Source organism: Macrosteles quadrilineatus, unplaced genomic scaffold (genome assembly GCF_028750875.1).
Source record: "Macrosteles quadrilineatus isolate MER2022 unplaced genomic scaffold, UCM_ALF_1.0 Scaffold_16__1_contigs__length_3527350, whole genome shotgun sequence".
Taxonomy (NCBI): domain Eukaryota; kingdom Metazoa; phylum Arthropoda; class Insecta; order Hemiptera; family Cicadellidae; genus Macrosteles; species Macrosteles quadrilineatus.
The window spans coordinates 1,500,596-1,524,089 of NW_026542609.1; the positions used below are offsets into that span (position 1 = coordinate 1,500,596).

At 35.4% G+C, this 23,494-nt stretch overlaps 2 protein-coding genes across 9 annotated transcripts in view; one reads left to right on the forward strand and one right to left on the reverse strand.

Annotated features, from left to right (window-relative positions):
* LOC129005104 (SH3 and multiple ankyrin repeat domains protein 3-like) overlaps positions 1–23,494 on the reverse strand; it is a 238,027-nt gene that overhangs the window by 69,766 nt on the left and 144,767 nt on the right. The window lies entirely within an intron of this gene.
* On the forward strand, positions 20,165–21,542 carry LOC129005139 (alpha-crystallin A chain-like). Its single transcript, XM_054433956.1, has 2 exons — positions 20,165–20,496; positions 21,288–21,542. Exons 1-2 carry the CDS (start codon positions 20,206–20,208, stop codon positions 21,540–21,542), a joined length of 546 nt encoding a protein of 181 aa, XP_054289931.1. The 5' UTR covers positions 20,165–20,205.

The following is a 23,494-nucleotide window of genomic DNA, read 5'->3' on the forward strand; positions in this document are numbered from 1 at the left end:
ATGAGGTTTCTAGCATAGGAAAGCGTGTCCTACGAGAATCTAATTTTGGAGTTGCTCGATAAGGTAGTTGGTCTCACGGATATACCACTGTTAGGAATGTTTTAACATTATTCCACCAATAAGAACATGTCTTCCACTGTTCAACGCATGATTTATCATGTATAAAAAATAGTTCTTAAAATACCACAGAAAACGATAATTTACAACAAATTAAATCTATTCTACCAGCTTTATGAGTCGATAAATCGTGTAGTTCGCGAATTTATGATAACACAAACTAAATTTATAACACTAAATGAATTAAACGATATTTTAATGTTTTTTTAAGAATACATTCATGTTGCTGAACTGGTTTTGAAAACAGTTTAATTGTATAGAACATCTTTACAAACAGCTCCGTTCAGATGTGAAAAGAGCTCAACTCTAGAACCTGCACTTAACCTTGCAATAATTATTCACCCGGTCAATGAGAAAGTCAAGCATTCAACTGGGATGAGTCAAAAAGTGACCTTAACCTTAGAGTTCATTTGGTGTTCAAGCGTCAATGGATGTACCTTTTCATGATTTTTCTTTTTCCCTTTTAGCCTTTTCAAAGTAAGATAAACGTTTTAAGATGTTGACAGATATAGAATGTCAATCGGTATTTTTTTTAACGATGATTAGTTATAACATTATTAATTTACAATTGTATTAAATCAACCAAACTATTACAATTAATTTACCTATCTTAGTCAAAGATACCCATACTAAGCCTATAGTTAAAAAAGAACAGCCTTTATATAAAATACATTTGGAGAACAATTTGCATGTCTTCAAATGTCAATAGTTGGGAGTTCCCAGGTAAAAGTTCTTTAAAACGATTTTTTAACGATAACAAGTTATAAGAATGTTTAACTATTAACGTCACTAATATGACCAAAGCTGTTGAATTCTGAAACCGTATTCGAATAAATATCAAACACTTGGCTACATTGGAGTCTTTTACTCATGAGTACCGTAGTTAAAGAAATCCATTCATAACCGGCTTAGAGTGCCGAAATTCATTTTTATTTTTCTAAAACTCATGGTTTCATAGTTACAAAATAAGGGGAAATAACATTGCTATACCAATAAAACCTAGGGTATCGGGAATATTGTATTATTTAAAAATCACTTCACTTGGCAAAAAACCTGCCATACATTGTAGTGTGTATTGTTTATATTTAGACTTCAATCAGCAGTGGACAACTTTCCAAACGTTTTGAAGCAAGTGAACTGAATGTAATAATTTTCAGAGATATCCAACAGTATTGATACTCTGAACATAGGGAGGAGCGACATGGCTGGGTAGATTTGAATATTTTACTATCGGCCAACCTAAAACGATATTGCGTTCCAAGTTTCATTGCTACAGAACTTTCATGTGAATAAAAACATTTGTTCAGGCATATGTAGGAAAACCGAACACATGCCTACTATACATCTTTGAAATAACAAAAATGCAAAACTTTTTATCTTCAAATGCTTATACAGTATTCGAAAATTTACTAGTGTTGGATTATACTATTCTAGAGGTCGGATGGTTGGTTTATTTCAGTTTTATCTGATTACACAATTCATATTTTGACTTTTATAAGCGTCTTGTATCTAATGACTACACAATCTTTTCATAGTAAGCTAAACTTGATTTTTCATACGTATTACATTTAAGAAGTTAACAATAGTAGTTATGGATTTTTTAGCTTATTTTTTTTATTTGTCTTGTCACTAATTTGAAAGAATTTGTATTTGCAGAAGTAGGATCTTTTTACATAGCTACCACCATACAATATGTATGTAAGAATACAAAATTTAAGTTTAAAGTTATGGCTTCGACCTAACCCAACCTAAACCAACACAACCTTAAACAGCCAAATTTTAAACAGGATTTGTAGATGATAATAATAGCATTTCAACCTGAAAAAATATATAGAGGTATATAGCGAATCATCGGGACCGGTAACTTAGTGATTCAAAATCCACATAGAGCACAACTATTTAAGTAACGAAATATTTGGTTCCAAGACGACTTGTGTTACAAACAAATATTTTCAAAAATCAAAAATCTGAGAGAATATTGCCTATAATAATGACATTATTAATTTAATTACATTAATTTTTCATTATACCAAGTCATAACGGTTAAAATTGTATTGAAATATGTTTTTGTGTCACAAGTTCGAAGCTACTAATAAAATTGAAGCTTATTATACACCCAACTCAAATAAATTCAAACGAAAATACGAGAACGTTCCACCTTTATAATAATTTATACGACAAATGCCTAGTATGTTGTCAAGCTATTCATTCCTTCAACATTACTGACACCACTTCTGTGTTAATTGCGACATTACCTCGATAATTACACGGTTAAACAGCAATGTTATGTGATCTATTGTTGCCACTCTCCATACCTTGTAACTAACTTGGGTTGAATAGTTTACTGCAATCTTAATAGCATAAATATTTAAATAGCAGCATTTAATGATTAATTTGTTTTGTTTAGTGATAGAAAGTGTTGTATTCTTACTTTAAAACATATATTATTTTTTATAAGAAAGCTTGACTTTCAAATGTTTCCTTTAGGGTAGGGAATTTAATATTCAATTGTTTACTGAAGTTTTATATGAGAGAGGTATGATATGGATGGACATTTTCTCGTGTTAATTATTCATAACAGACAACTATAACATTCACAAAACGATCACACAAACGACCTCATAAATTTCGCAAATATGAAGTTAACAAATCAGATATTGCATTTTATGTAAACAGATTTATACAAACATGCATTTATTACACAAAACCTGGCGAATAAAAATGACTTTTTAGCTTAGTTGAAAATAAAAAAAGTTGAATGTATCCCTTGAAGGGTGAATTTTAAAAGTTTTAAAGTCGAACAATGATACGTTTCCAACAAAGGATGAAAATAGAAGAACGATCACTGAAAACCCTTTTACTTATAATTGATGATTTTGCTTTAAGAGACAAATACACCGCTTGTTCTGCGTACAATTGTAAGGAAATAAATATTATTTTTCCTGGAAGGATGTAGGAAAAGTAAAATCATTTCAAACGTTAAATGAATTAAGGGGAATAAATTAATCAGACAATTTTAAATTGAGCGTATGTATTGCGATATGTCCGAAATTAGTTCACGTATCTACAAGAGGAATTTTATATTGCAGTCGTATATAAAATATGGAAACAAAAACATTTACTAAAATATTTTAAAATTTAATTTTATGGCCATTGAACATATTAGCGACAATGTCTGTGCAATATGTTTTATAACCATAAAAGATGGCTTTATTTTACTATACAAATAATAAATAAATCAATAAATAAGAAGTACTTTTTTATAGCTCCAACGTATAATTTTATCAGAACTACTATTTTGTCACTTTATTATCACTTTATTGTCACTTAATGTAAATTTGTAAAACTTACATATATTTCATATATTTGAAATATGTGTGTTACAAATACATATATTTCATATTTTGTTCTTCTTATCACATTTAAGACGTTTACGAGGGCACAAGGGAAATCTATTTACTTACAGTTTAATTATATTTCATTTAATTACAACGAGAGGTCGTCCAGTGGTCGAAACTCGACCAAAAATATGTAATGTACTCACTTCTCTATTTTCACCCCACACTGTAAATAAAACATGTGATTGGAGTTTCTTCCATTTGTTTTGATTTTCTGTTTATATTTCGTTGTTATTTCGTCACCAGCATGGCAACGCATAAAATCCATGTTAATTTTTTCAAATTTTCAAACTCATTTTTTGTGCTTATCTTTGAGCCAATTTAAATTTATAAAGGGATTCTGCACACCTACAGGAAAATTGCTTTCTAACGGTATGCGCAGATTTACCCCACGATGCACACAAGCTGAGAAAGAAGGTTTTAAAGAAACATGGATGCCTATTAATATATAGATGGATAAGAATAACGAAATTTTCAACAGTTACAGTAATCAGCAAATTATCAGATAAATGCGAGTGTCAGGGATAATCTAATTGCCCAATTAGGAAATCCGCTTTGGAATCCAATCGGAATTGATTACACTAAATGTAATAAAGATTGATTACTCGTCAACTTAACTACAATTGATTACATTTGGAAAAAAGCAAAGGAAGCAAAAGGAAGCCAGCTTGTGTTGACGGTTGGATGACTTGAAGTTGGAATCCGTACAAACGAGGAATCCGGTTAGCAGAAAATCTACACAAGTGTTCGCTGATTTGGAAAACAAGATTTAAGACTTTGTTATGATAAACTAGGAAAATAAGATTCTCGTTGAAGCCACTGAAGTACTATTAACTAAATAAAATACTTACAAAAAAGGCATCATTATACAGTAATCAATATTTTATTTCTCAAATTATGCGTAGATTGTTGCTCTTGTGGATATAAACAACGAGGTGTTTATGTTTTATTGTTTTAAATTAAATACTGATTCGAATTAATAATCAAGGTTTATATTTATCATGGTTAGCTTAGTAAAAAAAATAATAATTTAGAGTATGATACGGTTCGTTCAGTTAGAAGAGAATGTTGGCCTAACTATTTTATTTTACAACACTGTTAGACTATTTTATACAGTAAAAAATTACTCCTTTTAAATTGTGTATGTACCACGAATCTTAGAAAGTATTCGTGGTATACCGTATACCTAACCTATGCACCTTTATATTATGCTATTCCGTTTTACAATACCCCCGAAATATTTTACAGTCAAAGTGATATTATATAAAAAAAAGGTCTACCGCAACACATCTTGCAACTACAAACTGTTATTTTGAAGTATCGTCAATGGCTAAATATTACAGTCTACGATATATTCTTTCGACGAAATATGTTTTTTAATCCTCGTAAAAATAATGTGCCGTTTTTTATTCTACCTCAAAGAAATATATTTAAAACACTAAACTAACGAAAATCCGTTGATGAGTATAAAAACAGAAAACTTATTAAATAATTTTAAAAGAGAATTATCTATACACATGATACCGTAATTCAAAAGGATTAACGGTACTTTTCACTTCGACACACCAGGTCAGGCTAGGTTATTTTGTCCATTTAAAATATATTTACTTTCATTTAACCCGTTTGGTTACCTAAACTAATTAACCTAGCCTACTGTGGACGTAGAAGAAAAGTGCCGGTCTCAAATAGTGATCCGATTGCAAAAAATAAACCAATCGCCAGTTATCGGTAGTCATCGGATTTAAATCTAACGATATACAGTCGATAACTCGTACATCGTTCAATACCTAACCTCAAATTTACAGCTGTGGTCCACGTGACAGTCGCAGCGCGCACGCGTGTTGTCCAGCGACGCGCTGATTGGCCGCGAGTGGGCAGCGGCGCGCCACGCTGGGAATGACGGCGTATTGCGCAACGTGAAAGCGAATTGCGCGCGGTATGTGACCCACCCTGAGCACTATGGCACTACAGACGGCTCCTTATGTAAGGTTATTGTAGCACGGAGTTGATGTAACTCTTTAATTGATTAAGTTTGTGTATATCTTTCAGCGCCTAAAATTAGGCAGTGTGAGTCTGAAAACGAGTCTATTGTTCGAAAATTGTGTTTTATAAGTGAATCCTGCTTTTCGGAAGATAGATGTAGGCCTACCGTTGAATTGGCGATACTACTAACAGCCGTTTTGCATGCGTAGTAGCAATCCATCTTGGGGGCAAGCTAAAAATTAAACTAATTGGAACGTAATTAAAACCTCGTACAAAAGACAGCCTGCGTTTACATTATGGCTTTTTCTACTGTGACAAGAAAGCTGTGAATCTTGAAATACATACAGAAGGAGTTTCATAACACAAATGTTTCCCTAAACTTGTAACAATGAGTATACACTACGACCTATTCTTAAAATGCAAATCCTTTCAATGGAAACGTTTAAATTAAAGTAAAGGACTCGAAAGAAGTAGGATCCATTTCCATATTGCGACATCTAGAAAACCAAAAGAAGTCAAGGGTGGTTGTCAAGAGGGAGGGGAAATGAATGATGGCACTCAAGATTTGAGGGCAAATAACTTGTTACTTGTTAATGCTAACTTAATTGTTTCCTTGAGTTGAAGATATTTCATATTATTTTAAATAAATAGTTTGGTGTGTTAAAAGTACCTCTATGAATAGTTTCTCCTGATTTCCCCCTGTTACATATAAATACAGGGGGGGGGAATTGGTATTGGTGAACATTTTAAAATTAGACCTTTTAATGACAATAGTAAGTTTTTGAATCTCTAAAACTAGGGCATTTATGAGAGAGCCAAGTTAAGACTTGTTCATAAATATTTGCCAATACATCTAAAACTCATGGCTAACTAGGCAAAAAAGCAAATTAGCTCATTGGTAATGAAATTAACAATACAGGGGTACAAAAATGTGAGCTTGATTTGTCGTTAAACAGTGACTTATGGTGTAATTGGGGTTGCGTTAAAAATCACCCTGTATATTACATGCAGTCTTTAAGAACACAGCAATCAAACTATAAACGTAATAAAAAGTAAACAAAATTTCAATAATAACCACTGTAAAAAGCTATTTAATTTTTTTTATAAAATAGAAGCAGATACTAAATAAACGTTCAAGTTCCTACATTGACTTTTGAAAGATCTGTTTGCTGCTTGACCTTTTAAGATATAACATTGAAAAGTTGTATAGAAAAGTAAATAACATTTCTGATTATAGTGGAATTCAATCCCTTTAAACTCAATACTGTCAGAACTATTGGAAACTTTTTATAAAATGTCAATCTTTTGTGGCAACCTTTTGTACATTGAGGATCTTTAATAGCTTTCCTTTTGTCGTCCCAAATACTTCTTTTTGCTTTCCTTTAGAATGGAGACGATAATATTTCGTATTAAATTACAGGAAGCTCCATTAGTCTAAACAATTTAAAATAAATAGTTTTTTTAGCAAATTTATTCACCGTACTCAAAATTCTACTGCAGATTGCTGTTATTTAATGCATGTAGTCTCTCTTTAATACTTAAGACTATGATCAATTTCGGTCTGTAGGCCTATTACAAGAAATTATGTAAATCTAAATCTATAAGATAAGAAGTATGTATGTACACCCTATGGACTCCAAACCGCTCGACAGATTGTAATGAAACCTTCAGGAAATATTAAGGATGTAATTATTAAATATTATTCAAGGATGGTTTGTGTGAGGTTTGGTGCAGATCCGTCCAAAGGGCTCCTTCAACTAAACAATTTGATTCTGTGATATTCAATAGTATTAAAAGGTGACTAGGTTTACCAACAGGGTGCAGCACTATTATTTGTTTTAATTTATGACAACAGCTAATTTGAACCAAGCAGCAACCAAAAGCTGTAATACAAATTGAGAACTATAACTGAATGTATAATTGTTAAGACGATATTACCGAAATGAATAGTTATACGCTGAACTAGATTTCTCAAATTGAATAAAAAAAGTGACTAGTTAATATATACATTATCACGAGTTTTTACGATAATTTTAAATTCATAAAATTTTCAGCCTATCATTTCACACCAATCACTTCAGTGACAAACAATCAAAACCTCCGATGAAAGCAATCCACCCTCCAACGTGGGGGAAATCGTATTTTACGAAATGAAATAATAAAAACGGGGGGGGGGGGGAATCAGATGGGTCGATGTTTTCAGGTCGGCTGTTGTGGGATGTGATGTTTTCAGGACACGCAGTAGCCCTTGAGGAGGCTGGAAACTGTGAGTCGATATTACCATGCCAACACCACACTCCATGTACACGCTCTGGACCCTGGCTGACGGCGACACCTCTTCCGTCAACTCGCTAGGGCGCTAGGGAGTATTTAACTGATGCAACTACATTGTATAAGATATACAGTCGGATGAGGGGGAAATTGAAAAATGTATTGACGATATGTTTGTCAACTTTTGTGGTACGTTGTAGAATTGGCCTACTAAGGCATGTGACACATTAAGTATACATTAACCGTTTTACGTTGTCAATGCTCCAAAAACTCAGATTCCATTCCTTTGTTCGTAATCTTATCAATTTAAAAATATATTTTAAAATAACATACTGTCGGGGAATTAATTTATTCTACGAATAAATGGTAATTTATGCCATAGGTTTTCCGTGTAAACTAGGAATTTAACGTGTTTTTTACTGAGCAGTTCGATACTTGAACCATTGACTTGCATCTCAAACACATACTGAAAACGAAAGAAATACGTTGAAAACTAAGGTTTTTCTCATTTTGTTCCGGGCTTTCGAAGGCCCTCTCGACGTAATTTTATTCAAAATTTTGATACTTTGAAAGAATATCCAATAAATGTTCCAATAATAAAAAAAATATTGGATTAAATTAATATTGGATTTCATTACTTCGGAATTTCCGACTTGTTCAAGCACGTTGGATAAAATGATATCGTCGTCTCAACAGAGAAATGTATTGTATAAATCAATAAATCTACGTTTGGTATCCTGAATGAAAGAACTATAAAATTACACAATCATTTATTGCCTACATTGGCATAAAAATACACAAAATCAAAATGTCTACATTAGCACGGTCAACCATTCCACTTATCCACTCACAGTCCTTTCTCTCAAATTTCGGCAATTGAATTTCAGCGAAAGTAATACTGAAACCGCGATAATCGCCAATTTCCAGACAACGTAGTATTTTGAATAGGTAAAATGAAAGAGGAGAGTTGCATAGATTACAACTTCACTTCCTACTCGTATTTAATAAACAAACAGTCGTTGACCGCATAACCAGGTGAGATGAAGGGAAAGTGAACAAGGTTAGCGACTAACAATGAGGGTGGTGACGTCACTGGAACGATATGACAGGATGACGACAGTGTAAAAACAATTTCTACGATTGTTAGAGTACGTTAATGAATGAGCCAAATTCTGGAATACAAAGTGCATGGCGAATACATCTCAAAGTTTTAGTTAATATGTTTTTTTAGCAACAGGTCTTCGTTAGAAAATATCATGACCAGGGTTTGGGTTTGGGCCGTCCCTTTACGAAAAAAATGTTATAAAGGCCACTGGCGTGGAAAACACAATAAACGAATAAAAATAAAAATTATTTGGATAACGGCTAAAAAAAATTGCTTCTAGAGATGTAGAATGCGTTTTGTGTTGATAGTGGGGCCTTGATGCTATTTTGTCTCTTTATACTAACTACTTCCACATACTTTAAAATTGTCTGTGCTTAAACGTTTCGAAGTTTAATTGTACAACTTTTATGTCGGTTCTTAATACTAACTTCGATCTGTTGTTAGATTAATTGCTCAAAAAAGAGCTTAAATACAGCTTGTCAACGTCTAAGGCCGAATTTTTGGTTTATGTGATAGACAAATGTTTTGACACACGCGTAAGTATATTTTGAAATGCTTTATAGCGTTTATAAGTTAGAATACTGTAAACTGAAACAAATTACATTAACTGTACATTGACATTGCTCGACCACAGTGATTAGATGAATGGTCAAAAGATTACGATGATACCGACTGAAGCTAATAACACGTACAAACATATTGTTTTTCTCCACTGTTTTTACCTTTAAAGTACCTCAGTAAGCAATAGGCACATCAATTCATATAACAGACTTCCCAAAGTCACAATGGGAGCGTGATCGTGACAAATTGTGAGAATGCATTCACAGATTCTCCAATAGATCATCAGACAGAATCCATCAGTGACCGCAGACGTCCGCTACGTGTCCGCAGTCCGCAATACGTCCGCATGGACCGCACACCCGCATCAGTGACAACCAATCATGTTCGTGACCACAACACTTCCGCTACTTTCGCCTACCCTGCCCTGCCTCTCAAACCCACACATACCCAAACATGTTGATAGAAACTTATCTGCACAATGTCGATATAAACGCATATCCAAACATGTGGATGGAAACGTACACACAAACTTATATCGATAAAACGTTCTAGAGAATATCCCAAAACAATCTGTTGGCTTCTACAAGTATCAGACGATTTTTTTAATATACGCCCAAAGATGTGTCGATACATGCATGTATACCCAAACATGACGATAGAATCCGATACCCTACGATCGATTTTCCAAACATAGATAGACGAGTACAAACATGTGTTTATTGACACACATACCCAGACAATATACCCGTAGCGCATAAATAAACACATGTGATAAATAAACATACCTAGATATTCGCCGACGCCCGGAGGCCCAGGGAAAGCTGAACACAATCGAAACTACATCACTGAGTATCGACTGATCACAGCTTAGAGAACAAGTGTGAAAGTTATCTGAAGAAATCCGTGAGACTTATAGTTTCTTTGCTGCTGTTATTGAGCATGAAACTCAATTTAGTAAACCTAAACATTGAAACTGTAAAAAAACATTAGAATTGCAACTTAGAACCTGTACATATACCTTGTATACGTAAAGAGGTTTAGTGCACTTAGTGCACTTTATTCTAATAAAACACCGACTAGTCAAAATAGTAAATAATACCTACTACCTTTTAACTGTGATATAAAATTAGTGTAGGTTCGAAAGTACAAGGAAATTTTCGTGTTGTATACTGTAGAAGCATTGAGTATACTCGTGAAAAACAGCAAGATGGACGCGTGAGACCACCAGCAGGAGGACTCACATAAAGTCTTACGCGACATGGCAACCAAAAGAGTTATCTAGCAGTATTACCTAAATTATCCCACACAATTGTCCTATACTTTACATAAATCCTAAAGAAGCGAGAAAAACTAACAGTAATACCGATAGGTAGTTGGCTCATATCCCGTATCTTTATTAACACTACTACCCAACCTATACTTCCTTGTCACATGTAATGCCGAGGAAGTATCGTCCTGTGCAGACAGAGACAAGACACGCTTGCTGGATCTCTCTGTCTCTCCTACTTTGGCGCCGCCTTTGTACAGAACTACTCAGTATGCGACGTCAGCAAGTACACTGGAGTGATCTAGGAACAGGAAAACAGCTGACCGATTTGTATTTCTTTAACAACCACAAGTCCTTTTGAGAGTTTCAACATACTGATACGAAATTTGACAAGAAAATTCCCAGTGTTGATAAAACCCAGCACATAAATTTGTAAATGAAGAAGCATCTCAAAGTGCTTTGAAAAGTGTATATTATTTGGTTCTTTGAAATTTATTCATTGCATCATAATGATACCAAATTCAACAAGAAAGATTCCCTGTAACCGTAGATTAAACCAGCAAATAAAATTGTAAATGAAGCATCTCAAAAAGTCCTTTGAAGTGTCTATTGGGCTGTCTAAAATTTTTTATAACACAATACCGATAACGAATTCATCAAGAAAGATTCCCTGTAACTGTTGATAAAAACCTGCAACTAATTTTGAAAATAAAGAAAGATGTCATAAAGTCCTTTGAAGTATTTGATATTGGGTTGAATCATTGACTTCCCGAGTAATGTAAAATTTAGAAGCCAAAAACGTGGTGCTATCTGTTGAGATGGTCTACCAACTAATAACAATACAGTATTCTGTGTCAAGTGGTCCTGGACTCCATCTATTTTTTTGGCTTCTAATTATTACATTACATGGAAAGTCTAGAATGATTGAATAACATTTCCTCATGACACCATTATAATACTTAATTCGGCAAAATATTTTAAAACATGAATTTTGAAGAAAAATCATTGTGACTATTACTAAATACCTGCAACCAAAATTTAAAATGATAAAGCGACTCTAAAAGTCCCTTGAAAGGTGTCTAACGTCACAGGGGTTTCCAACATGTCTTCATAAAACCATGCTAATACCAAAGTATCAGTATTAGGCCTATTAGCCTGATCGATAGGGTCTTAAGAGCAGGATTGATGGGTTGATAGGTTCGATACTAGCACAAAGATATTATAAATTTATACTTCTTTCAACGACAAGAGTTTCTGCTTCCTTTATTGAATTTCACTGGCGAGAACCGTCGACCATATCATGTAACAAAATACACCTTTTTCTGAAATTTAAAATTAAGCGTCCAGGATGAGCCTACGTTTTAATTACTGTACTCGGTGGATACAAACTAATGTGTAAAACTTGACGATGTGGCCAGGAAGTGTAAATCTCGGTGTGAAGGCGAGGAGCTTCAGCTTCTGATCAAATATTTGCGAGGTTCGGAAGCCATTAGAGGGAGTGAGAGGGAAGATCCACTAATGAGGAACAGGTTGTATGGGAGTGTGACCTTCCGGGACCTCAGTGACCGAGGCAGTGGCCGAGGTCGCATAGGAGGGACTGCACTCTTCTATGCAGGCCTAGCGCTCAAATTTAGTTTTTGGATTTTCTCAGCAGTAGAATAGGCCTATTTTAGTATACCGACCACACCTAATAACTAGGTGGCGTTCGCAGAGGCGTCCACAAAATTGAGCGGAGTCGGCAAGGGTTCATATTATATTATTTTTGCCATACTGCAGTAAAAACAGCCGTTTTTAATGCATGCGTTGTGGGTCTAAAGTAGCATTGTTACTCTTTAAGGAGTAAAAATCATTTTTAGCCTCTATGGAATAAAAATCAACTGTTGTCAACTCAGTTGTAAATTTCGATTGTATAACGATTGCATGTATTGAAAATATGTATCGATTCGTGCTTCGTAATCATTTTAACCTACAGTCTACAGTCTCTTCCCATAGCACTTTAGCATTGCAGATACAATAATCAATTCCCACACTCAACAGTGCTCACCTTTACTACTTCCTTCACCACTTCCTAAGTCGTGGACCTGTTTCCCTCTCTTCCCATAGCATTTTAGGATTGCAGATACATTAATGTAATTGCCAAATACTGTTCCAACACTCTGCACTGCTAGCCTTTACTACTTCCTTCACCACTTCCTACGTCGTGCGGCCTGTTTCCTTCCCTTCTCATAGGATTGAAGATACAATTATCGAACTGCCACAGACGGTTCTCGCACTATGCTCGTACTTTAGTACATCCTAAGCCACTTCCTACATCGAGGATCTGTATTCATCACTTTCCATAGCAATTTAGTATTTTAGATACGTTAATCTAATTGCCACAAACATTCCCCACACTCAGCACTGCTTGCCTTTACTACTTCTTTCACCATTTCCTATGTCGTGGGCATGCTTCCATCACTTCTTATAGCATTTCAGCGTTGCAGATACATTAATCTAACTGCTACAAGCGGTTTCCATTTCCCACACTCCACACTGCTCGCTTTTACTACTTCCTTCACCTCTTTCTAAGTCGTGGACCTGTATCCCTCTCTTCCCATAGCATTTTAAGATTGTAGATACCTTAATTTAATCGTCATAAACAGTTCCCAAACTCTGGAAAGCTCGCCTTGACTACTTACTTCACCACTCCCTAAGTCTCGGACCTGTTTCCCTCCCTTCCCATAGCATTTTTACCCTTAATCTAATCGTCATTAACAGTTCCCACACTCCGGACTGCTCGCCTTGACTACTTCCTTTACCACTTCCTACGTCACGGACCTGTTATCCTCCCTTCCCATAGCATTTTAGGATTGCAAATACCTTAATCTAACGGTCATAAACAGTTCCCACACTCCGGACAGCTCGCCTTGACTACTTCCTTTCCCACTTTCTACGTCGCGGACCTGTCATCCTCCCTTCCCATAGCATTTTAGGATTGCAGATACCTTAATCTAACCGTCACAAACAGTTCCCACAGTCCGGTCTGCTTGCCTTAACTACTTCCTTCTCAACTCCCCACGTCACGGACCTGTTTTCCTCCCTTTCCATAACATTTTAGGATTGCAAATACCTTAATCTAACGGTCATAAACAGTTCCAACACTCCAGACAGCTCGCCTTGACTACTTCCTTCACCACTTCCTACGTCACGGACCTGTTTTCCTCCCTTCCCAATAGAATTTTAGGAATGCAGGTACCTTAATCTAATCGTCATAAACAGTTTCCACACTTTAGAATGCTCACATTTACTATTACTACTTCCTTCACCACTTCCTACGTCACGGACCCCAAGCGAGTGTCGTCATTTAATTATATTTATGATCCATACCGTTTCTGTTCTAATATCTGTGAAAATAATGCTATCAGCTATTTCCTTATCTACTGCATTCAAAAGTCAGCAGCTGATCATATGTCTTTGTTTATGTGTCAAATACTGCTTCCATAAGGATTACATTAAAACTTTGAAACCCAGTGGGGCGGATTCCTGAGAGAGCTTTTTAACGCCGTATAGATGTTGGCACTCACCGATGTGGTCTTTATCACCATGCAAAATTTGAAAACAATTGATTCAGCCGTCTAGGAGGAGTTTGCGTATTACGAAATGCATAAGAGTCGACGTATAAGAGCTTCGCTCGCTTCGCTCAATTATAACCTAACCTAAGGCTGGACTATGTTATAAGTTAGGTTATGTTATGAGGATTTTGTTATTTAAGCTAATTAAAAACTTATTTGGAAGTCGATTTATCGAAGTGGTCTGTAGGATGGACCACAGTACCGAAGTACCTATTCGCCTTTACAGTATGTTGTATGACTGTTCTATGCAGACCTAGCACTCAAATCTTTCGATTCGGAAACATTTACTTATTTTGACTTCCTAGAAATTCAAATATATTTTCACTGCAGTAGAATATTTTGCACTTTTACTTAAAAATTGTTGACCGAAAGTAGAAAATTGCATGTTTAGGTGGAAACCCTGAGTATTTAGATTCGCTAGACCTCTCATAACCATCTTCAATCGCTTTCTACAACCGATTACGTCACAGGTACATAATATGTACTGTTACTTAGCAACCATACAGCACAATGGACAACTATTTTATTCGTGTAACACATGGTGTCCACAAAAGATTAGTACAATTTCATACCTAGGTCATTTAGTGATTTTTTACCGTACGATGCTCTCTCTACCTGTGTTAGTCGTTTCGGCCACACACCACAATTTTGTTTTAGGCCTACACAATTGTCGGCAAATTTGCTCGTGTGAAGATATTGTGGCCATAGATTATTTTTTTTTTTCATAGCAGGTATAGATGAGGTTGGCAAACAAACTAACATCCCTAATATCCTTAATATCCTGATAGTACCCCTTATGATAGGGTAACCTTTATTGAATGGTAAATAAGGGACATAGTCTTCCAGACCAAATATCTCAGTTGATGAGATTTAAAGAAGAAACTTATAAAAGCATTTCTCTAAAATTAAATAAATAAAAAATATTTTTAAACATTAATTTTAATGGAAATTGCGTTTTTTGGAATCCTGGAGGAATACACTCATACTTATCCCTCCTAGTTATATCAACTGATAAGTTTTTGACAACTGTGCAAAAAAAATGTCCTTTATTCACCCAATAAGGAGGAATTGCACAGAGTGATGTCGAAAAAACTAGAAATCCAGTATAATAACCTCGTTCGTTAAATCTTCTAGTAAAAATGTTCTATATTAGGTCACAATACCTATTCGTATAAACAAACTCAGCAAAAAAAATATTAAAACTAAACGTTAGCACGTAACCGATACAACAAACAAATGTATAACATCGTGTGTTGAAAAGTAACAGTGTAGCTAATGTATGAAATTGTACTAATCTTTTGTGGACACCCGGTAGTTATTGATTGGCTTTTTCAAGAGTTAATTTCATAGTTTGCTGATAATAGTTCGGGTGAGAGAGTTCTGCAACTCTCGATTATTTTCCCTGAAATGCGAATCGAACTCGTGAATCCTAATATTCCAAAATTATGGCTTTATAAGACATTCGTAGACTATACTGGATTATATGTGATAAAAAATAATGTAGCCTATGTTTTACAAAACTTTGATTTAAGGCCTTTAGTACAAAATGTAATATTCTATACAGTCCTTTGACGACTGACTATCACTGTTACGCTTAAAAATCAAAAAGTTAGTCGGATTTAGACTTGTTGCAAATCTTAATAAAACCTTACCTAGTACCTCATGCAATAAATGACATTATAAATCTAATGACGGCACACTAAACTTCTTTTCAATATAGCCTAAAATGTATTTTAGGTACAATACAAAGATGTATCTGGAATACAGCACGAGCATCAGTTGAGATCAATCTGAGAGCAATAGACGTATAAACGCCATTGTCAAGGGACCTTTCCTTTCCCTTGAAACCGTCTGACCTTTCCTACTGTTCGATAACACTTCATCGTTATCGACTCTTTATCGCGATTTTTGGGGAAGTTCCGATTTGTTTTGTAACTTAATTCATTGTAATATATGTTTTAGATGGAGTACTGACATGACTATTGCCAGTATGTTGTTACTGAATAACTTTAACTTGTGTTTGGTCGATACATCATTGCAGTCTCTTACTTGCAACACTGGTAGAAATACAACTTCAAATCTTTACTGGACCAAAGGTATGCATGAAAACTGCTGTATATTGACTTGCATCACTTTTACATTAGTGTTTTCAAAAAAATTTAAAGTATGAGTTTTGGGAGGAAATCCAAAATTTCTAAAGGAAAGGGTGTACATCAGTAATGTGTGTCTAGATGGGTACGGAGCTTTACAGTACACCTGTGGTCCGATTTTGACTAAATTTTGTATGTTAGTACCAATCAATGGTAAACATTTTTTAATTTTTTGTAAAAAAATTTTATTTGTGAAGGTGATTTTCGTATAAACCTAATAAAATAACGAAAAATCGGTGTAAAGAAGCGGCCTTAACGAGTTTGATTAAAATGTAGTATGTTATGGACCCTTTAACTCTTAATAAAAAGGCACAACCCCTAATGCTGTAAAAATTACGGTTCAGAAAATATTGTAATTTTGTGATTTACCCCAAGGTCATAAGTTACACCTGCCACCTGCTCATGATAAGGGTTGTTAACAAGCTATTGGGAGAAAGTAAGTGTCAGATTGCTGATACCGTTATTTTTATTCCTACATCAACCCATGATGATGTGAACTGGCTTTCTGATTGCTGTTTATAAATTTATAAAACAACTTTGATTAAAAGTTAATCACACACAACTAATTATCCATAATCCATGAATTTTCACATTTCCCGAGTCCAAGAACAATTTCCTTGTCCGATTTCGTCAGCTGATTGCCATTTATTCCATTTCCGGAGGTCCGACGAATTCTGATTGGTTCTCCTCTATATCGCTAATTGATTTCGTTCCGATTCGTCGCGGACGTGTTCACAATTTGCGATCTTTTACCGTAGCTTATCGTACCAGCGTCGTCTATGCAGCGAAGGTAAACTGAACTGAAATTACGAAATAAAAGTTTTATTCATTTCATTGTATTAATATGTTTTATCACAGGTTTTACATCTGCACCCAGGTAAACGTGGGTAAACACTGTGGTTCAATCCTGGGAAGATTTGGTACCTATTTGGTGTTTCGAAGCTGGACCCAGCTGTCCTTGATCATTGGGCTTTTAATATGGCTAATGAAACAGCTGATCTTCAGTAACAAAGCTACACAAGGCATATCACTTCATTAAACACTCATTCTTCATATTTGGGTTAAAATACACACCCTAGGTAGCGTCCCCATCTCAACTGGCAACACCAGGCTAAAACTGGGGTTTAAAATGAAAGAAATCATGAGTGAAACAAACAGCGAATGACGATTAAACTAAAACGAAGTATTGTAAACATTATATCAAACTGAGCCGGATAGCATGTTCTTCTGTGGATGCTTCATCATATAAATAAATGTAATGGATCAACAAAGCTATAACAGAAGACTTGCAGTACTTTTATTTGTTGTACTGTATGCAAGCATTCAACTTCACATAATGTTCAATGAACTAGATGTATTACAAATGCATAGATGAGTGTGTATTTGTGTATTTATAAATCAATGTGTACAATAACAAATGTATTACAATCATTAAGAAGATACGGAAAATTCCCTTCATTCTGTAATATGGTAATACACAGAAGACCGCCCTGAGGTGTTAAATTAAATACATTTCAAATTAGGGAAAGTATTACTCAGACTAATATTTTAAAGATTAATGTGTACGAGAAAAATTAAACCGCTATTACGGTCTGACTGTGGTTAACATCTAATTTAATCCGCATTAAGTTGTGAAGTGAGAGCGAGAGAGAGTTTAGTCGGTTGAAGGATAAAAGTAAAGCCGGGCTCAAAGGATTGCTGGCGAGGCGCGGTGGCGCGGTTTGAGTGTGTATACAACTGGAGACTTTTCACTAATGAGGTCACTGACATCTGTATTTACATTGCAAAACATCGTCAATCGATGTGATACTAGGCTTAACGTAGAGAATGGATTCAGAAATAGAAGTCGACTGTACTATGCAGTTAGTACAACACTATTATTAAGCACTAAAAAGTATACTAGTGAACATTTTATAGGGTAAATCATGTAACATAAGATTGATCCATATAATTTGACATTGCGTGAAATTAATTGTAAACCCGGAACTTGTAAGTAAAATTATTTCAATTGCCGAAATAATATTATTTTGTATTTCAAAGATTTAATTAAAGAAGTAAAATATACTAGTTTTAGGGTTCAGTAATAAGCTGCCAAAACCACTCTTTTGCATAGATGGATCGAACTGTTTATCTAATTTTAAGGTCGTTGGTAACAGCCAAATTTCATAAAAATTGAATTTCAATTATCAACTAAGTTATCAATCATTGAGATGGGGATTAATAATTTGCAGCTTTTGAAATAGAAGAGTAGGCCTAATCTTAGACAATTATGACAAGCTAATTGTTGTAAAAGTCGATTGTTGTAAGAGATGATTGGTTTCTAGTAAAGCTGATTAGATTGATGTAAAAGCTCATTGTTGTAAAATCTGGCTGGCAAGTCTAAACGTTAAACTAAACATGTTTTAAAACATAAACAGCAGATTCTTAAATTATCATCTTTATAGCTTAAAGAAACCACCAATGACCTTAAAAACACACCCCTTTCAGTAAGATGGGTATGTAATGAGGCACACAATTCCAACCATAATACAACCAAATAAACCAAACCCTTACATGCACCGAAAAAGTAAAAAATTATTCTAAACCCACCCAATGTCACTAAGACCCAAGTTTCTATCCCAAGGTATTTTCCAACCAATCAATTTCTCCACGTATTCCATGAGGAAGTGCGCATCAGTCGTGGTCAGCGACCAACAATAGTACAACAATCACACATTACATTCCTGTGTGTGCGAACGATAGATTGTCCCAGGCCCGCTATCGCTCACCATCCCGAGTCATTTCTCAGGCTTATCAGCTGATAGCTTCAAGAAGACTGCAGACGTCTACAGATAACCTGTCAAAGGTCTACGGTCTACACCAATAGTCCATTTGCCCTGGCGGGGTTTCCAGTTTAGGCCATGTGTTAAACCCCCTTCTGACTAAGGAGTTTGAAAAATGTAGCACAAGTATCTAGTGTAAAGTAGTTTTTTGGGTTTTAACACGAGAGTTTTTATCTCGAAAATGTGTGACCTTTTTGTTGCTATCATGAAAAATTAGGCATATTTAAAATTCTTCAGCGCTTTTCCAGATCGGAAACGATAGGGAGCAGGGTAAAAATATTTAGTATAACAGATTAAATAAAAAAAAATAATCTGTGGAGACGTAAAACTTTTCGTACACCAGCAAACGTACAAAGATGCCAGTAGCAGTAACTCGAAGTACAAAGAAGTTTGCCAGAAAGTTTTCGTTGTTGCGGTTTACGTTGGCTTTCTTTTGGCGGTTTTCCCTATAAGCTACTATAAGTTCAAGGGGTTTCAAAGTCGCCACAGAAATTTGCTTGAACTGAAACTAAGATTTGTCTAGGAAATCAAAGTAATTCCTGAAGAAATGATGGAACGAAAATTAGAAGGAATTTTCAATCAATTAAAAATGAAAGTCAAATCGTAAAAGGGCGTCGCTTGAAGGGCGGTGTTTTAGAGAAATTGAAAAATTAGTCCGTAAATTAAAAAAATATAAGTTAAGCTGTGTTATTTATACGAATAGGATAAATAGTATTCGATTTGTATAATGTATAAATTGGGGCGCTTTCATTGTCTCACTCTGTAGTTGAAGATTTAATTCACAGCGAAGATGGTAAACTTACCAAAGATGCTTTTCAATATCTCAATTTGAACTTTTATCTACCTAAATTTACAAAATAATCTCCTAGTAACCACAAATCAAAATCCCAAGTCATGAACTGATCAATCGCACATCAAACATGATGGAAGTGGACACAGTCTGTCACCCTTGCCAACCCAGCATAGCCCAGAGGGGAAACTTCTTCAGTGACCAATACTTCGAATCAGCGAGGAGGACCTTGCAAGAGCTGATGGCTCAGATGCAACAAAGTAGAAACCAAGTAAACTTCCCGCCGGGCAGGGTGGATCAGCTGTTAGCAGAACTAGGCGCTTGGCAACAGAGTGGACAGACGATGCATGCAGCTATGAGCTCCATCAAACATGACAATCTGTTCGCCACTGTGTTCAGATTCGAGCCTGAATGTTTAAAGGTGAGCATTGTGTAGCTAGGTTACAGTTGTATAACAAATAACTGGTACAATGAGGCTGTAATTGTTAATGGAAGGGTGTGTTTGGTCTGTTTTACTGTCTTTCGATTCGAATTGCAATGTCTAGAAGGTATTGAGAAAGGTTGTATGGGTTGGTTACCATTATTCAACAATGAGAAATGCCGTGTTACCTATTAAATGCTAGTATGTATATATTTCTGTTTTACTGAAAGCTGGGCAAAAAAAATGGACCAGGCCAATTAGGTTTGACACTTCGCAATGTACTCGTATTACAAATACAATTGTTTTCTTCGGCTCAAAATCTAATGTGTTTTTATTCATTGCCTCTTCCACTATTCAGAACAGTTTACATGATTACCTTTCGTATTTCTTAAACATTTTCAGTAAGGCACAGAAACTATACATTTTTTGTACAAAAGCTATACCCGTCACGTCATGCACTTACTCTGGTTGACACGAAACTTTTAGGTACTTAAAAAATCAGAAATTAAAAACTACATCCACCAAATGCCGAATTTACCGCAATCAAAAGAAAGTCACCCTGTTTTGTACACTACATTTTTCGAAATACAAAATATTTTTCAAAAAATCATAATTCGCTACGAGAAAGAGTAACGATAATGATTTCCTCGTGTTCATGGGAGATGTTCAAGATTTTGCAGCGATCACGAGGCAATTCCACATTAATTTAACCTAGGTCCACAAGTACTTTATCCAACATTGCACCCACTAACACAACAGAAAACACATTTCAAATCACAAATCATTTCCAGATGCTGATTGACGTGAAAGGGTTTCAACCGTTCAACATCAAGCTGAATGTTCACGACGAGGTGGTTGAGTTGTCAGCAGTCAAGGAGGAAGCCTCAGCCGCACCGACGCCCGGGGGTCAAAACTGCGTGGGCTACATGAGCAGAAACATCGTCAGGAAGTACATGTTGCCCCAGAGACTGGTCAAGGAGTGTGTGCAATGCTGTCTGTCAGCTGATGGGGTCTTGTTCATCAGCGCGCCTTGGCTCAGATGTTAGATAAATACATTAGTGTATACAATAATACTATGCAAACAATATTTGATCAGTGTTTACTTGGTTTTGTGTTTCTACGTCATAGGATGTATTACGTGTGGGACAGGTCTAAACCCTGGCAGTTTTCCTATCTGACGCCCACCTTTCGTTGAGCCCTAGAATTAACGGCTTGGTATCGAACCGGAAACCTTCAGACATGAAGGTGAGCACTAAAACCACTCTACTGACTGTATACAAAATCAGGGGACTGTTTGAATTAAAATGTATCTTCACAATCGAGCATCCTGCATTGCGTTGTTTTCTGACTGGAAATAGTCCATGATAGGATAACAGGGAGGGGGAAAACCCATTAATTTATTAGGTATACTAACGTCCTATTAATTATTGCAAATGGAGCTAAAGATAAACCATTGGCTTATACGGTAAGTAATTGCTGAGAAACTACTGTTTGTGCAACAAACAGCCATGCAAGATACAGTAATAAATATATAGTATTGCAAATATAATCACTTTAAAGTGCTGAAGATACAGCAACGCTAATACACTTATTTTAAGGCACTAATTATTGCAGAAGGCTTGAACAAAAGAGGTAATGTTTCATTAGAACACTACCAGTATGTTTTTCAGGTTAAAATTGTACAATTATATTCAAACCTAGTTCAGGCTAGGTTAGGCAAGAATTGCCACCAAACCTAAAACTAATTAGCATTTTATAAATACGTAAAAAAGACATCTCAAACATAAAACTTAAAAATGTTGCAAAGAAGTAATGTGTTATCAATTCAGCGCTGACTCACGTTGTCCAAATATTCGCTGAAACTGATAAGATGAACATGTTCTATGATAATTATAGAGTATCAGGTTGCAACAATGGGATATCAGCAGTGATAAGAAGCGGTCCAGCCGAACAGTGAAAGCTATCAATGACTTTCTCACAGAGAGGCGTGACTATCAAAACTGTGGCCTTAGGCCAGAACTCTCGCGTCGCCACAGGCCTCAGCCTAAGTGACGTATCGTGCTGGTAGAAACTACAAAGTAGGTGATGAGCCAAGTTCCTTTCTACGCTCACTTTCGGGGCTAAAAGAGTTTACATGCTAGAAATGGAGCGTCCTGTCTCAAAAGTAATACAGTTGGTTAACCTAAGGTTAGGTTAATGTTTGTACAACAAGGTAGTCAGTAAAGTGATGTTATTTTTGTTACACATTCCTACATAACGTCATCTCCACATTGTCCCCATAATATTGTTCCTTAAACTATGTTTATTAACAGCTGTTTCACTGTTCTAATCATACAAATTCTAATTAATTGCGAGAAATCTGTAAAACGTTTAGAACAGACTTGTCATTTTGTAATGTAATAGTTATTTTTTAATGGCATTAGATTAAAAAGGCCATACTAAAACAGAGAAAGAGTATCGTCTTTTTTGTGAATCTACCTATAGATTATTAAACATTTGTTTAATATGTAAGGAGTTCCAGTTCTTATACCAATCATCACTGCATGAAATAAGGCGTTTGTTAAGAAGAAAATATCTACCATTTTTGTTTTAAATGTCTTGTGAACATATTTAATACATAAGCTCGTTGAAACAAGACTAAAGCCTTGTCTCATTATGTATACACGTTATTGAAAAAACTTAGTAAGTTTACAAGTTGCTGTTTGTAAAACACAGCGGTCTGACTGTGTCAACAATGAAAGGATAATTCAAACAGTTTCAATAGGTGGTCAATCAAACAATTTACAATGAAAATCGTCTTGCCACTGCATACAAATTTCTTTAAAAATACTGGCAAGTTCTTTTGGTCCGTACGCAAAGCAACTACAGCGGTCTAATTATTTGAACAAAGCGTTTTTCACATTTCGGTAGGGAACGGTCCAAGCCCTGAGATAGCGCCGCCAATCAACATTCCTCTGTGCCGCGGCCGCAGGTATTTACTACTCCGTGCAAGTCTGGT